Source organism: Myxocyprinus asiaticus, chromosome 25 (assembly GCF_019703515.2).
Source record: "Myxocyprinus asiaticus isolate MX2 ecotype Aquarium Trade chromosome 25, UBuf_Myxa_2, whole genome shotgun sequence".
NCBI classification, from domain to species: domain Eukaryota; kingdom Metazoa; phylum Chordata; class Actinopteri; order Cypriniformes; family Catostomidae; genus Myxocyprinus; species Myxocyprinus asiaticus.
Genome location: NC_059368.1, coordinates 4,286,615 through 4,302,987, shown reverse-complemented (window position 1 = coordinate 4,302,987; position 16,373 = coordinate 4,286,615). Strand labels below are relative to the sequence as shown.

At 37.3% G+C, this 16,373-nt stretch overlaps 1 protein-coding gene across 1 annotated transcript; it reads right to left on the bottom strand.

Annotated features, from left to right (window-relative positions):
- Window positions 1-11,771: 11,771 nt before the first annotated feature.
- Window positions 11,772-15,814, bottom strand: LOC127415752 (paired box protein Pax-1-like). The gene is made up of 5 exons (XM_051654631.1): window positions 15,600-15,814; window positions 14,530-15,135; window positions 13,442-13,575; window positions 12,886-13,087; window positions 11,772-12,418 (listed from the first exon to the last, which is right to left on the bottom strand). Exons 1-5 carry the CDS (start codon window positions 15,607-15,609, stop codon window positions 12,330-12,332), a joined length of 1,041 nt encoding a protein of 346 aa, XP_051510591.1. The 5' UTR covers window positions 15,610-15,814; the 3' UTR covers window positions 11,772-12,329.
- Between the last annotated feature and the right edge of the window lie 559 nt (window positions 15,815-16,373).

The window sequence follows — 16,373 nt, the reverse complement described above, 5'->3', positions numbered from 1 at the left end:
TAGTTAAGGAATTAGGAGGGAAGCTTTTAAAGCCCCTCGGAGAATGAGCAGTGGCTTGGTCACACTCACTCATCTGTCGACACTGAAGACTCAGGTTTCACAAGAGGGGGAACAGAATGAAACTGAAGGACCATCTCCCCTTTGAGACATTTGTGATCCTGATGTAAATACTTTTAACATTGATCTCACGCTATCTGTCCACAAGTAGTGATTAAAATGTTTCCCTTCAAACCAAATCAGCTCTGTATGTCTGTGTTGGCACTTCACATATTTAGCTTCACATTTTTATCTTAAGCTTTTATTTTTTGTTCTTTCCTCAGCAAAGTAATGTCATTCAGCATAGTCTCATTAAAATATTTTTTTTTGTTAAAATTGTTGCTATTTTAACATTGTTTTTCTCACTTTTTCCATTTTAAAGGAACGGTTCACTTAAAAATGATAATTCTCTCATCATATACTCTCATTATAAATTCTTTCTTCTGAGGAAAAAAACTAAGATATTTTATATGATATGGTGTGTTTTTGTCCATACAATGCAAGTCAATGGGCTTCAAAACTTTCAAGCACCAAAATGGACATAAAGGCATCATGAAGTTAATCCATGATCGAGTTAATCGAGTGGTTTAATCCATGTCTTCTAAAGCAATACAATCAGTTTAAGGTGAGAAACAGACCTAATTGTTGCCCTAATGTCCTTTTTGGAGCTTGAAAGTGTTAAAATCCATTGACTTTTGCAGCACAACTTATCTCCAACAAAAAACCTTTGTTTGTGTTCTGCAGAAGAAAAAGTAATATGAGTTTGAGATGTCATAAGGATGAGTAAATAATGAGAGAAGTTATCATTAATAATCATTCAAAATCAGTTATGATTTTATGTCAAATACTAATTCCTTACAGAAATAGTTTTTCAGTTTTGTTTGCATCATTATCTCATACTGTATTTAGTGCTTGCAAAGATTTCTTCTAATTTCTTTTGGGCCAAGCAACCACTTAGCAACCACCAAGAACACATTTGCAGTCACCTAGCAATATACTAAAAATATCGAGAACATATTGTATTTTTATATGTATGTAATGAAGAATTATAAAAAAACTCTCGGCAACTATTGCAATAAATTTTTACTGATAACACATAGTTACAAAAAGCAACTATCTGCACCGATTAATCTATTAAACCGATATATCTGTCTACCTCTGTTTGATGTCCTGATAAAGAAACTGAGGCTAAAATAGGTCGTTATCATCATAATTGTGTATGAAAAACTGAAGACCACATTATGGCAAATCTATTTTGAGAAATCTAAAGTCTTTCTGATTCAGAGCACCAGAATGTGCCGTCTCAGCACAGTTAATCTGATTATACCAGCACAATCATTGGAAAGACTCAGACTCACTCCGCTTCAGTAGAGTCAACAGAGTTACCTTCAAATGTCTCTGCCATTAAAGCAGATGCTAGCTAAAACATGTCAACTTTAACTTGCTCAGCACCTGAAAGAGAAAAGTTCACCTGAAAGAGAAAAGTGACTCTAGAAGAAGATGTTCATGCTAATTCATGTGATTCAAATAGTGATTTTATCATATATTCACCATAAAAATTAATGTGTGCAAGCAATGAAGTGAAACGAATATATATCTTAGTAAATAGATGCACTGGATAAAGAGAACTAGTTCTCCTTATATGCTCATCTTATGCTCACATTGCTGAAATGCTGAAAGACATTAACAGTCACAGATAATAAATGATAACCAAAAACAGAATTCTAATAATTTTCAATATAGGCCTGTAAATGTAAAAAATATTTCATTTAAAAGCACCCATTTTATCCTCAGAATATGCAAAAAAGTCAGTTTAATAAAGGTATCGGTGTTGGTATCAATACCGTCGAGATTAGCCTCGAAAGTAGGCTACTTGGTATCCTTTCTAAAAGAAAATAAGTGGTTTTGTTTTATCGTTTTATAAGAGAAGTCACTGATATTTCTGCGACAGGTGTATTTGTAAGGTTTTCACAAACAATGATTTACTGTCGACTATTTAGCCCGAGATGGAGCACTGGTATCAAAGAAACTGGAACGGCCAATATGGCGGATGTAGAAAAAGAAGTCCCATCTTAAGGCCCCTGCACATTTACTATGAAAACGAAGAACGAACGGGTGTGATGTCATTAGAACAAAATATGGCCAAAATGTGGTGTTTTTTATATCGTTTCAGTGGTTCATAACAGCTCACCAGGGCGAACTTTCAGGAAAACTTCGTACCGGCTGCTAAACATCTTCTTACTGCCATTGGTCCACGTTATAGATAGGTGTGACATGGAGCTCTACCTAATTTGAGGCCAATAACTAATTCCAGTTCAGTTATTGAGGATCAGTCAATATAAACACACTTTGTTTTGTTGCCCTTTTCATGAAAACATGCATTCGAACTAGCATGGACTCCACAACTTAGTGGAAAACGTGATTATCCATGTATCCCAAAATCATTTGAGGATAAAAAAAAAGGACACATTGGGGGCCTGGGTAGCTCAGCCAGTATTGATGCAGACTACCATCCCTTGAGTCGCAAGTTTGAATCTGGGGTGTGCTGAGTGACTCCAGCCAGGTCTCCTAAGCAACCAAATTGGCCTGGTTGCTAGGGAGGGTAGAGTCACATGGGGTAACCTCATCGTGGTCGCTATAATGTGGTTCATTGTCGGTGGGGTGCGTGGTGAGTTGAGCGAGGTTGCCGTGGTGGATGGCGTGAAGCCTCCACACGTGCTATGTCTCTGTGGCAACGCGCTCAACAAGCCACGTGATAAGATGCGTGGGTTGACGGTCTCAGATGCGGAGGCAACTGGGATTCGTCCTCTGCCACCCGGACTGAGGTGAATCACTACGCGACCACGAGGACTTAAAAGCGCATTGGGAATTGGGCATTCCAAATTGGGAGAAAAAAGGGGAAAAATCCAAAAAATAAAATAAAATAAAATAAAAATCTTAACTAAAAATAGCACAATTTATGATGCCATTGCTGTCAGATTTAACTGCTGATTTGAAATATGTTTTTTGATTGTAATCATGAACAATTGTTTTGGAGATTTCTGTCTTTTCCCATTCAAGTAGATAGGAGCTACTAGCATACTAGTATGCCGCTTATATCCACAGAAAATATTTGCTGGGAGCGTTTCAAAGATGGCCACTGAGTGGACTGACTTGCCTTAAAAGGGATTTTAGATGGTTACCTCCTCATTTATGAGCGAATCTCTGCTTTGCATTCACGGCGATCTCTGGTATGTTTACGCCCCTAAGTGTTTGGGGTAAGTTTGGTTACTTACAACTCTATCAGCTATCAGTTACTGCCATCAGCGCTGCAGCTCAAAGGTGCAGATAAGCTGAAAAGGGACACACACACTTACACACATACACACATTGGGGGGTTAAATCTGGGAGGTGTTGTGAAGTGGACCTCTTCCATATCTTTGGGTTGAGATATCCCATGGACAACAGCCAGCAAGTTGAGATGGAATTTCCCGATTGCCGTCAAGACTTGAATTTTCTCTCCTCGGCAGGAGATAGCGATCAGACCAGCTCAATGTGTGCGTGCAGCTTTTCATTATAGATGCCTTTGACTCTCAGACATATTCACACTGCGTTTTCAGGAGCAATCAACACAATGACATCAATGAAAAGCATCTCAATACCTCGCTTTCCTTTTCTTCTTTTTCGTCACATGTGCAGACTGAGTTTATAGTGCAGCTCAGATTAGAGACAGTCGTGTCAATGCAGTAGAAAAACGAGTTTGGCAGTCGCTAACCACCATTACAACTGAAACACTCTGACGAGGTCAGCAGCGAGTCAGTGCATAAGATAAATCAACACTTGGTATCACATGACAGCACTTACTCTTGTTCATGTCTTTCAATAACAATAGATGATATTGAAATGGACTTAAAAAATACTGTTGACAGTCTGTCCCAGAATTAAATCCCTTTTAACAAGCATTGGCGTGATTTGTTTTTTTGTTGGGGTTTTTCTTCAGAAGAATGTTAGTAGAACTAGTTAGTAGTCAACTACAATGCATGTGGAAACACAGACTATAATTTAATTTAATTTAAATGTATTTTGTTACAAATGTTAATTCCCACAAAAAATAATTTCAACTTGTCCCTTATTTAAAAACAAAACAAAAAAAAAACAGAGCCTTACTGGTTACAGTAAGTCTCTTACAAGTTGATTTAAACAAATTTACATTTCAAATAATACACAAGGTTTAACAGAAGAATTAATGTATGTGCTTTTATAAAATTATAAGCTTCACATTTCTGCCTTTAAACCCTCTAAAAATTGGGCCCCATTCACTTCCACTGTAAGTGCAAATTTGTTATTATGACAACGAAGCTCTGTGATCCCGATATTGGATATAACTTTACACAGGTTAGTAAGCAATTTAATCACACTTAAATCATGTTAACAAGTATCATGTTTACATCATGCAGCTATACTTTTGAAACTATGTATTTTAGCGTTTATGGACTGGCCCCATTCACTTCCATTTACAGTAAGTGCCTTATACTGTAACTGCTTTTATTTTTAATAAAAAAGGGACAAGTCAAATGATTTTTGTGGTAGTTAGCATTATGCAAAAAATGCTGTTGATTGAGCTTAACTTGAACTGAATCCGGAAAATTATCTTAAATGCTTGAAATTAGTTTTGTAGATATATTTCCTTGGAATCTTTCTTGGAAACCTCCTTGTGGTCGCGATTAGTGGTTCTCGCTCTCAATGGTGTTAAGTTGTGCGTGAATCGCGGAGAATAGCATGAGCCTCCACATGCTGTGAGTCTCCGCAGTGTCATGCACAGCAAGCCACATGATAAGATGCGTCGACTGACTATCTCAGAAGCAGAGGCAACTGAGACTTGTCCTCCACCACCAGGATTGAGGTGAGTAACCACGCCACCACGAGGACCTTGTAAGCAGTAGGTATTGGGCATGCCAAATTGGGGAGAAAAGGAGAGAAAAAAATAAATAAAAACATTTTAGTAAAAAATGGTAATAAAAAGGAATCAGGTGTGTCCAGACTTTTGACTCGTATATTGTGGAATATAAAACAGAAATTACAAACAAGGTTTTATACAATGTGAGGCTAATGCAGCAAGGTATAGTCTTTATTTTTTTTGCCAAGCTCATTCAGAATTTTATTGGATGTATAATTTCACATTCCTTAAATGGGATCTCAGATGCAGATATAAGCTCATTTGTGAGAAAAACTGGGATGAAGCTGCCATGTTTTGCATCTGTTTCTTGCATTGCCCACAGATGAGGAAACTGTTAACATGAGGAGCATAGCCCTTTTTGCCAAGAAGTGGAAATCTACCATTTTAATCATTTAAATATTCTATATGCAAGCTGCCAGGCTCACATACAAGCCATACAAAACTTTAACAACTTTTAACAAATTTAGCTTCAACTCTAGTGAGGCTCCATGTTCAGTGTGACCTCATTGTTTCCTGGACTCCTGGACTCTAGCTCATATTCCTCCACTACGCAGGCTACTAAAAGGTCAGTCAGTTCAGACGTATTTCAGAGACATGCCTTCAAACCACCAAACAAACACCAGAAATGCTGAGCCTGGAGTTGGATCACAACCACAGGCTTCCGCAGCATCACGCTGTTTATTAGAGCAAACAGAGACTGTTTAGAAGACACAAGCTAGGTTTGAAGACCATGGCTAAAGATAGAAAAAGAAGGGTGCACACCCGCACAAGTGCTCAACAACCAGAGTAACCCTAAACTGCAGAGGTCACATGAGCATCCATTAGCTCATTTCCCGTGAAGTTCCACATCAGGATGTGTTTGATGAATGGGGAAGTAACACCACAAGTAATGAAGAGTCTTTTTGCTATTCACTATTTCAATGGTGCATTTGGCTTCAGAGTTTTTGGAATGCAACTTGTTTTAGTGAATCAGTTCTTTTGAGCTGTTCGTTCCAATGAGTCATTTAAAAAACAATCCAGAGAGTTGTTTGAAAATGTTAAATACTGTTTTTTAGTGTCAGATTGTGCTACTGTGGTCCTTCAAGCTCATTTCTGGTGACCCATGTTTATCTTTTTTTTGGGGGGGATTTTTCCCCTTTTTCTCCCAATATGGAATGCCCAATTCCCAATGCGCTCTAAGTCCTCGTGGTCGCATAGTGATTCGCCTCAGTCCGGGTGGCGGAGGACAAATCCCAGTTGCCTCCGCGTCTGAGACAGTCAACCCACACATCTTATCACGTGGCTTGTTGAGCACGTTGCCACGGAGACATAGCGCGTGTGGAGGCTTCACGCCATCCACCGTGGCAACCACGCTCAATTCACCATGCACCCCACCGAGAACAAACCACATTATAGCAACCACGAGGAGGTTACCCCATGTGACTCTACCCTCCCTAGCAACCAGGCCAATTTGGTTGCTTAGGAGACCTGGCTGGAGTCACTCAGCACACCCTGGGATTCGAACTAGCAAACTAGCGAACTCCAGGGGTGGTAGCCAGCATATTTTACCACTGAGCTACCCAGGCCCCGACCCATGTTTATCTTAACTGAATGTGAATCCTTATTTAATGTTCTGATCTCATGAAAATTGCATGACTGTGGTGACATTTTTGCAAAATTATATTAGGTGGTTCCTTACACATATCGCTGCAGTTCTGAGGTGGAATGTCCACTGTGTGATGCTAAAAGCAAGTTCAATTTCCTCCCAAACAGATGAGGTTTTCAAGGTTAATGCTCTTTTAAATCAACAAAACTGACCTCCCTACCCTAAACGTTAAATCTAAACCTAACCAATAGTATAATAAAAGCAAATGTGAGATGAAACACACAACCATGCCATTTTGTAGTGCTTCTACAGTGCTCTTTGGGACTCATACCCCAGTATTTTGCATTTCAAGTTCAACGCTTTATCAGTTGAGCTACTGGACAGTGTGATTGCAATTGAACAAGCTTGTAAGTAGTTGGTTAAGTAATGCAATAGAAGCCATAAGATAGCATTGTGTAATGAACAGGGCGAAAAGTAAGTGTTTATGAACTAATGATCTGCTGTTTTACTCATGATTTGTGTGAATGCGAATAAAAGTCATTGTTGTTGTAGCGTCCCTAGGGTTAATTCATTTCACCAGAAAACTTCTGTTGTACACATAAACATCACTTTGCACAAATTTAGGAATAGTAACATGATTCTACGAGACCAGCTAGCAAATGTTGACTGGTTCTTATTTTCTTTTTCCGTGTGTAGTTTTTTCATGGTTATCAAGGATGAGGGCATGTCACACAACCTATCTTTGTTGGCATCTGCCTAATTTGGCTAGCATCTACCAAGTGACACTGTAGAGTTCGATTGGACGCACAGCCTTTGAGGTCAACAACAAAACTGGGAAGCATTTTCTCCTGACAATTTATAATTAATAATTTTATTTATCACACATTATACATTTGCACAAATACAGCAAAATTATTTTTTTTCACATATCCCAGCTAAGCTGGGGTCAGAGTGCAGGGTCAGCCATGATACAGTGCCCCTGGAGCAGATAGGGTCAAGGGCCTTGCTCAAGGGCCCAACAGTGGCATCTTGACAGTACTGAGGCTTGAACCCCTGCCTTCTCATCAGTAACCCAGAGCCTTAACTGCTGAGCCACCACTGCCCCCTAATAAGTGAATAAGTCTAACAAGAATTAAATGGTTATTTGATTTTTATTTCTCTTGAGCATTGTTTTTCACTGCTGTCCGAGACCCAGTCAGAACAGACCTGCACTTCAACTTCAGTTTGCTGGAATACAGATGCCTCTGACTGAAGTGTTGGCTGAGACAGCCAAGGAACCAAATGTGTGTATTATGTTGTTTATTTGTATATGTAGCCTTGATCTGAATAGAAGTGTTTATGATGAAGTGTGTGTGGCGTTGAATGTGTGTGGTGCTTGTGAAGGAGTGTGCGATAGGTAGTCCTATGCATAAGACAGCAGTAACGCAGGAGACGTCAAGCTGTGGTTTCACGCTCTGACTGTAGTGCATCTTACGGCGCCTGCTGTCTGCGTTTCACTGACTGAGACATTCAAACCCTGAATGTCCTGAAATAGAGCTATGAGCTGTGTCTAATCGTGTTTGACTTGGATGAGATTAATGATGTTCCAAGGTGTGGAGGACAATCATAACTAACAAAAGTCAAAACGATTTCTTTACAACAATGCGTGTACCATAATAGCCCATAATTATCCTTAGGCTTTGACATGTGTCTCTTCATCTTCGTGTGATGTTGTTAGCATTTTCCATCATAATGGATGAACCACCAGAGATTTTCTTTATAGCATTATACCATACAAAAACTGATATGTCTGAGACATGGATTAAGATGTTTAAAGATGTAATTCTTCACCAGATTTTTGTTTGACTTCTAATTTTTAAAATAACAAATATCAGTATCATCATGTCAACTTTTAAGCTGTTTTGTGTACAACAGGGTCCAAAAACCTGTTTTGCATTGTTGTATTTTAATACACTGTTTTTTCCTTCCAAATGCTATCCACATAATACTGCTTTTGAATGGAGTTAACATTAATGTCTTAGTATTTATTATGTTGCCCTTTTCATGACAACATGCATTTGAGCTAGCATGGACTCCACAACTTAGTGGAAAACTGTGATTATCCATGTATCCCAAAATCATTTGAGGATAAATTTTTTTTTTTTTTAAAAAGGACACATTGGGGGCCTGGGTAGCTCAGCCAGTATTGACGCTGACTACCACCCCTGGAGTCGCAATTTTGAATCCGGGGTGTGCTGAGTGAATCCAGCCAGGTCTCATAAGCAACCAAATTGGCCCGGTTGCTAGGGAGGGTAGAGTCACATGGGGTAACCTCCTCGTGGTCCCGATTAGTGGTTCTCGCTCTCAATGGGGCACGTGGTAATTTGTGTGTGGATCGTGAGGAATAGCACAAGCCTCCACATGCTATCTCCGTGGTGTCATGCACAACGAGCCACGTGATAAAATGTGCAGATTGACTGTCTCAAAAGCTGAGGCAACTGAGACTTGTCCTCCGCCGGATTGAGGTGAGTAAGTAAGTAGTGGGAATTGGGTATGCCAAATTGGGGAGAAAAGGGGCTAAAATAAAAAAAAAATAATAAAAAAGGACACATTGATTCCAAAAATCTGAAAACTCTTTGTTTATTTCTCGGTTCAGTATCAAAGTATTGACTGTAGTCAAGGGCGTAGTCCCGTCCCCTCCACCCCACCCGGTCACAGCAGTTCTTGAGTAAACAATGACTTTTAGTGTTGTATATTGTGAAATCAAAATCATATTTCACAACATACTGCACAAACACAACCTTTAAATATCAGATTCCAAAAAATAATCAATGATAGTCCTAATAGATCAGTACTTTTAATACTTGAGTTTTAATACATTCAAAAGTGAGTACTTTTGTACATTTACTCAAGCAGAAATTTAAAAGGAAAACTTCAAGTACTTTTCCTGGAGTAATACTGTATTACATTAGGTTATCTATACTTTTTCTCAAGTACACGATTTGTGTACTTAGTCCACCACTGCGTTTAATTGGAGAATAAAAAGGGGGGAAAATGTTAATATGGTCTCTTTTATAACCCACTTTTCATAAGGACTGCAAAATTGCAACACTTTTACTGCAGGGCCATGAAAACTTCAGACTGCATGAAAGGCAATCCCATCTCTGCACTAGAATATTGAAACTAAATATACTGTAATTTGTTTCACATTCTAGTTTATTGAGCAGGTGATTGTAAAACCCTTTGATATGCCAGTGGTGCAGTTGACAGCTCATTAATGGCTCAAGTCACACTACATCTCAGCATAGAGTGCTAGCACACCCTCATTCAGATAGAGCTCTTTGCCACTGGACCATGATACATCTCACATTACCTGCCGGACGTGCCTGGGCTAACACACAGTTAACCTTTGAATAAGTAAGAAAGAATAGTATAGACACTCTAGACAGCGCAGATAAGGACACATGTCTCTAAACAGGCGCAGGATGGTGAATGAGAACTTTTGTCCACAATTGTAATGAACTGACCAAAAAAAATTTTTTATTCCAGGATAATTGTTTTCAGGGTGTGCCAAGTTTTATTTGATATCTCATCTACTTTGTAAATATTCACCAGCATTGCACGTGTATATATGCTTAGATCTACAAACATTATATAGCCTGGTGTTCTAATGTACAATATAACAGTTGTGAATAGTTTGTGACTACCAGATAAATTTACCATCTGTGAGCACATGTATTTGGGTATGTGTTTGTTTTATAAAACTGTGCTTTATAATGAAGAAACATCTGCAAGCTGTGGAAGCATTTTTGAGTTTACAAATGTGACCCCATCTGATAGGCCAAGAATTCCCAATAATATATCTGAAAGACTTTGTTTCCCCTTATGTACCCATGCTGTTCCAATATGTGTGTTCTGTAAAATGTCCCCTGAAGCCTGCATTGTTTTATAAAAAAGTAAACCCACAAGTTAGACACAGCATCCAGCTCTGTGTTTTAAACAACCCGTTTCACAAAATAATGATAATAAAAAATAATCACGACTTTGGAGCTGAAATGTGGCACTTTAGCAGAAGTTTATACGCCAAATAAGTGCAATGGTCTTGCAGTTATACCTTAGCAAAGGGATACAAAATTCATTTTGAAGTGCTAAAACGTAATGCTATTGCCTCATTATTTTTCTGGAAAACAGAGTAACAAATAGTCAAAAGTTAAAGACACAAAGAACCTCGCTGAAAAAATGTAGGAGTCTCCAATAATAATAATGTCATGCCATAAAAATGTTGCCAAGAACCTGAACGGGATGATGAACGGGAATGGGAATGTGTATGAAATAGTTTCACAATGTACCAAATGTATATAAATTACAAAAATAAATCTAGCTATCACTAATAATAATTATAATCATAACAATCATAAAGACATGCTACAGTGATATTGTCTGGTGTTTATAACAACTTAAATAGCTCTAATCTAATCTTATAACAGTATTTGGAAATAATTTATAAAAATAATTACCCACACTCAAAAAATTTCATTTTCATTAAAATTTCCATAAATTTGAACCTTAAGTTTAATTCAATTATTTAATTTATTTAAAAATTACGTAATTCAATTTGATGGAATTTGTTATATGCTTAAAACTTAAAAATAGGCTTATTTTTGGAGTGCATAATTCCATTTTTAAGATAATAAAAAATGGAGATAAAACCGTACAACGCAAGTAAAATGTATTAAGACCGCGTTCATTCAGCAGTTCTACTGCCGTTGATGTGTGTGTGTGGACTGTCAGTTTTAATTATTATTATTATTATTATTATTATTAGTTCCATTTTTTTTTTTTTACATATTTCGTTTTGTGTATTTAGCTATTTCAAAAATGTAAAGCCATGAAAACGCAGCGTAGATGGATGTATCGAATAAGGCCGTCGATACTTCATTTATTATAGTCTGCTGCTATTTTTATAAAGTAATTTAACTAACGATTATTTATACAAATTTGGAGTTTATGTATCTCGAAATTAAGTGAATGAACTTAATTCAGACCCCCCCCCCCCCCCCCCCAATTAGTTAATTTTGCATTACCTAAAGGACTGTAAAAATGTACAAAAACAACTTTTTGGTTTCATGTGATTGTTCGAGTTAGCAATAGGCCATTTATTAGCATGTATGGTAGTTAGCACAAATATTCTGTCATGCAAACAAACATCACCTCTAAAATTCTGCATAATCTCTCTGTAAACATGTTCAGTTATAAACTGTGACTGCTGAGAAATGACCCATAAATTGATGATAAGCAAAAGGATTTCAATTTTGACATGCCTTTATTAAGCAGAAATTGAATTACAAAAATAGATATGTATATATTGCATTGTCTTTCAGTATTATCAGAGACGTAAATGTAGAATTACACGACAAATAACATTTTCAGTTCGTTGTGGCGAATTAGTCTAAACAATGCTGTGTTCCTCTCAAGAGAACAGTAAAAAAAATAAAAAGAATAAAAATAATAATAATAATAATAATGCAGTCCGTTTAAAATAACAGTCTAACAGTAAATTCATTGCACATAAAAAAAAAAAATAAAAAATAAAAAAAAATAATACAAATAAAAAAAAATCAAGAAAAATCTACTGCAAATATTGCAGAAATTCCATGTGGTTCTCCACAGCTTCAGATCCCACATTTCTATAATGGTGTGAAACATTCAGGTACATAACTTACTGACGAGTCCTTGAAGCTGCACATGAACGAAAGATGATCAAACCTTTTTTCTCCGGTAGTCTTTGTGTTATTATGACTCTGAGGTAGGAAGCAAGAGTCCATGAACGCCGCTCAGACCCCCTTGCTGATGTTTGCTCAGAGGACTCTTTCTGTCTACAACTATAACCAAAGTAGAGGAGTGTTCATGTAGCAAATAAGCATTTTAATTGAGTAATACTCTTAATAATCGTAACTGAGTCTTTCAGCTGAATTTTAAATCTTCTTCCTTTACAATACCATTCTGACAAGCTGTATGGTCAGTTTGGAGAGAATACTGTGACTCGACTCAGATCAGTTGTGACTTAATTGCAACTATAGTTCAATAAAGGTTGTTAAAAAAAAAAAAAAAAATAATATATATATATATATATATATATATATATATATATATATATATATATATATATATATATGTTTCAACACTGCTTATCTCGTTTAAATAAGTAAAAAAAAAAATTCCATAATAACAACATATTTTTTGCTACTAATTTAGCTACTGAACACTTTATTTATTTATTTATTTATTGTCTATTTCTATAAACTTTCGCAGCTGAACCATACTCATGCGAAGTATTTAGTTGACTTACCTTCTCGGGACGGATGTTTGAAAGATATTGCGCTGTGAAGGTTCGGGCTTTGTATCATGGTTCCGGTGTTCGGATGGGCAAGACTCGCGCCCTGAGACTGCCAGTGATGCTCATAATTACCGGCATGTCCACCGTAAACACCGTACTGATTAGTGGCGGAGTAAGCACAGGCAGGAACATAACCAGATAAATTTGATGAAGCCTGAAAATTGAAATAAATAATAATGTCGCATGATATTTATCTTTGTATCAACAAGAATGCCTATAAATATATTGCAAATGTGTACCTACTTAAAAACACATTGCAAAATTGTGCAAAAGAGATAACAGCCAACATCTATAAATAATAACTCACTGATAACTCTCAATAAAAACTCTTCTTTCAAAAGGTTATCTAAATAATTTCGACTAGCCTAAAATGGCAAAAGCAACATTTGAACAGAATTCTCAAATGCTTGCTTACATTTATGCAGACTAAGAGATAAATTCATAATAAACATGTACTGTATACGTTAAAATTATATAAAATAAATAAACCAATAAATTAAAAGCTCACCTGGGTGTACTTTATGTCGGTTTCTATCGGTGATTTATCTATCCCGTTGACTCCGTGGACGGAAGGGAATGAAGATCTGTTAACGCCCGTCCAGTCCTCCATTTTCGGCTGATAACTCTCGGCTCCAGCAATGGCTGTAAAAATATTCATATATACTATTTTACGAAACATTGTAATGCATAATTAAAATCTAAGGCCTAATTAATTTGTAAACTAAATAGGTTAAATAATAATTACAATAATGATAATAACAGGCTAATAATAATAAAGTTGTTATTGTCATTGTTGATATATTAATACAAATATGATACAAATTAGTCTTAATCCAACCTTAAATATATCTTAATTGTTATTTTAACACATAAACACTTGGGCCTAACATTTGAATCTCTCGTTGGCTCAGTTGGAGCAATAAAGGATGTTGGCCTACACTTTAAAATGTAATAAGCTGAGTTTACTTTAAAAAGTGAGGAAACCAATTGCCTTAAAAAATCAAGTAAATATACTTATTTGGCTCAAGTAAAGTGGACTATTCCTGGTTCATTTTACTTGAGCCATATACGTACATTTACTGCCTATTTACTTAGAGTTTTTAAGGCAATCGGTTTACATGCTTTTTAAAGGTTAACTAATAGATTTTACAGTATAAAAGTTCCCACTGTGGAAGAAAATGGCTAATTAGTACCCCCGTAACTAGCCTGCATTGTCTGAATATTTTATTTTCATAAAGCTCTAATGCTTACTACTACATCGTTTCAAACGTGGGCCTATATGCAGTTAAACACAGTCACATCTCACAAGTGAAGGGCTCAATGTCGCAATACACAAAGTTAAGAAGGTAACCCAAAATAATCGATTCGCCGTCATACCGAACATTGTATCGTACCACTTCACCTGTTTTAGAGAAACAGGCTGCCATATTCTCTGACCTTGGTCTGTCAGTGGAAAACTGTTCAGTTTCAGTATGTGAAGAATCGTTATTTTATATTCTGATAAAGTTTATCGTTTTCTTCTCATGAAACCAAACTCTAAGGCCTGTACAAGGTGCTAAACTTGGCTAAAACTTGAATTTGAGACTGGGTGATTACCTGCGGGGTCCATGAAAGCCCGTATTCCTAATATGTTGCTGACGGTGTGGACGGAGGGCCAGGCCCGGGACAGACTGACAGACACAGCAGGGGGACTGCCCAGTTTGGACCCGGTCGGGGACATGGCGCTCGGGTAGGAATATGGATACATAGGATTGTAGGAGAGCGGAGGAGAGGGTTTGCCGCTGTCGTACTGGCTCGGCTGTGACAGGTTCCCAATCTTGTTTCTTAAAATGCGACTGATGGAGCTGACAGATGGAACATTGTATTTGTCACACACTCCATCAGCCAACAGTCGGTCACGTATTTCCCAAGCAAATATTCCAGGATCTCCTTGTTTATAATCCCGTATACTCTTCACCACGTTTGGTGTCGTGACCCGGGGTTTACTCCCGCCGATAGCACCGGGTAAAATGGAGCCGGTCTCGTTGTATCGGGCCAGAATTTTGCTCACACACCCATGAGAGACACGGAGCTGTCGACTTATGTCACACGGTCTGATTCCGAGCTGCGCTAGTTCGACAATCCGGATCCGAATCGCATTAGGAAGGGGTCGACCATTGACAAAAACTCCGCCGAGCTGGTTCACCTCACCGTATGTATGATCTGCAAGAATTAAATACCACATAATAAAATCCATATTACATTAATATGGATTGGTCTGTAGGCCTACTATAATTCAAGCATATATGTTTTAAAGGAATATGAGAATATACCTGAGAAGTTCAATATGGAGCTTAAAAATCCAAAACCATATAAACACTTTTTGGTTTTAATTTGAAGCTTTCTTTTAAAAGTGCATGCCCATGGCTGTGAAATAGGACACTTTTGACTTTGAAATGCTATTTATGTGAACTATTTATCGAATGAATATCGAAATGCTGTTAAATTCTCTTTTAGCTCTGGAAGCATCAAAATTGGGTCTTATTCTGTGTATTTTTATGATTATAGCCTACATTGAGGGGTCAGAGAGAGAGAGAGAGAGCAATATTGTAAACTAGCTATATATTACTCACCGTTAATACGAAAGGTAATCATTTTATTTTCTAAAGAGACAGGGAGGTACTCACCCATTTGCATGAATTTATTTCCCTAAAGCGGTTGCTCTTCTTTAACCTTTAACAGTTGCTGCTGTTAAGCCGTGCACCATTGAAGAGGTTTGCCTGTATCTGCCGCTAAGGACTGCCCTATTCGTCTTTTCAATGGTTAAAGTGCCTCAGGTTTAGACAGACTAAGTTTTACAATAATCTTGGATCCACTCGAGAAACTGCGTGCATCCAGCAGACTGGAGCGTGCGTTCAATTTGACGCTTCACAAACGTCAATCTCACAAGACAGTTCGTTTAACTCCACCCTAATCCACAAGATCTAGGCCTACCTCATTACGGATATGCTGTTCTAGTTTTTTTTTTTTTTTCTTTTGACATTTTAGGAGTGACTTTGCAAAAGCTTGAAAAATGAAAAGTTAAAAATAAAAATAAAAATAAAATAAAAATGAAGCTTGAAAATGTGAGTGGGCATTAGGCATAATTAGGAAAAGCCTAATCAGCTGTTAATCATCGGTGTAATTAATATAATCATACATCTCAAGAAACATTTTACCTATTGAACATAATGCAAACATTCATAAATAGCCCATATAACAATTATTCGTAGACTACTATAATTTCAATAAAGCAACTGATACGCACTGTCACTGTCTAATGTATTTTTCCACAACATTTATTTCAACACAACTCTAGGCAAAGAGGAAAAATATGACAACGCCGCCCTCTTATGGCAGAAGTAGGAACTATAAGATGCATGCGTCAAGTGAAATTGCACTGCTTTCTGCTAAAAGCGCTA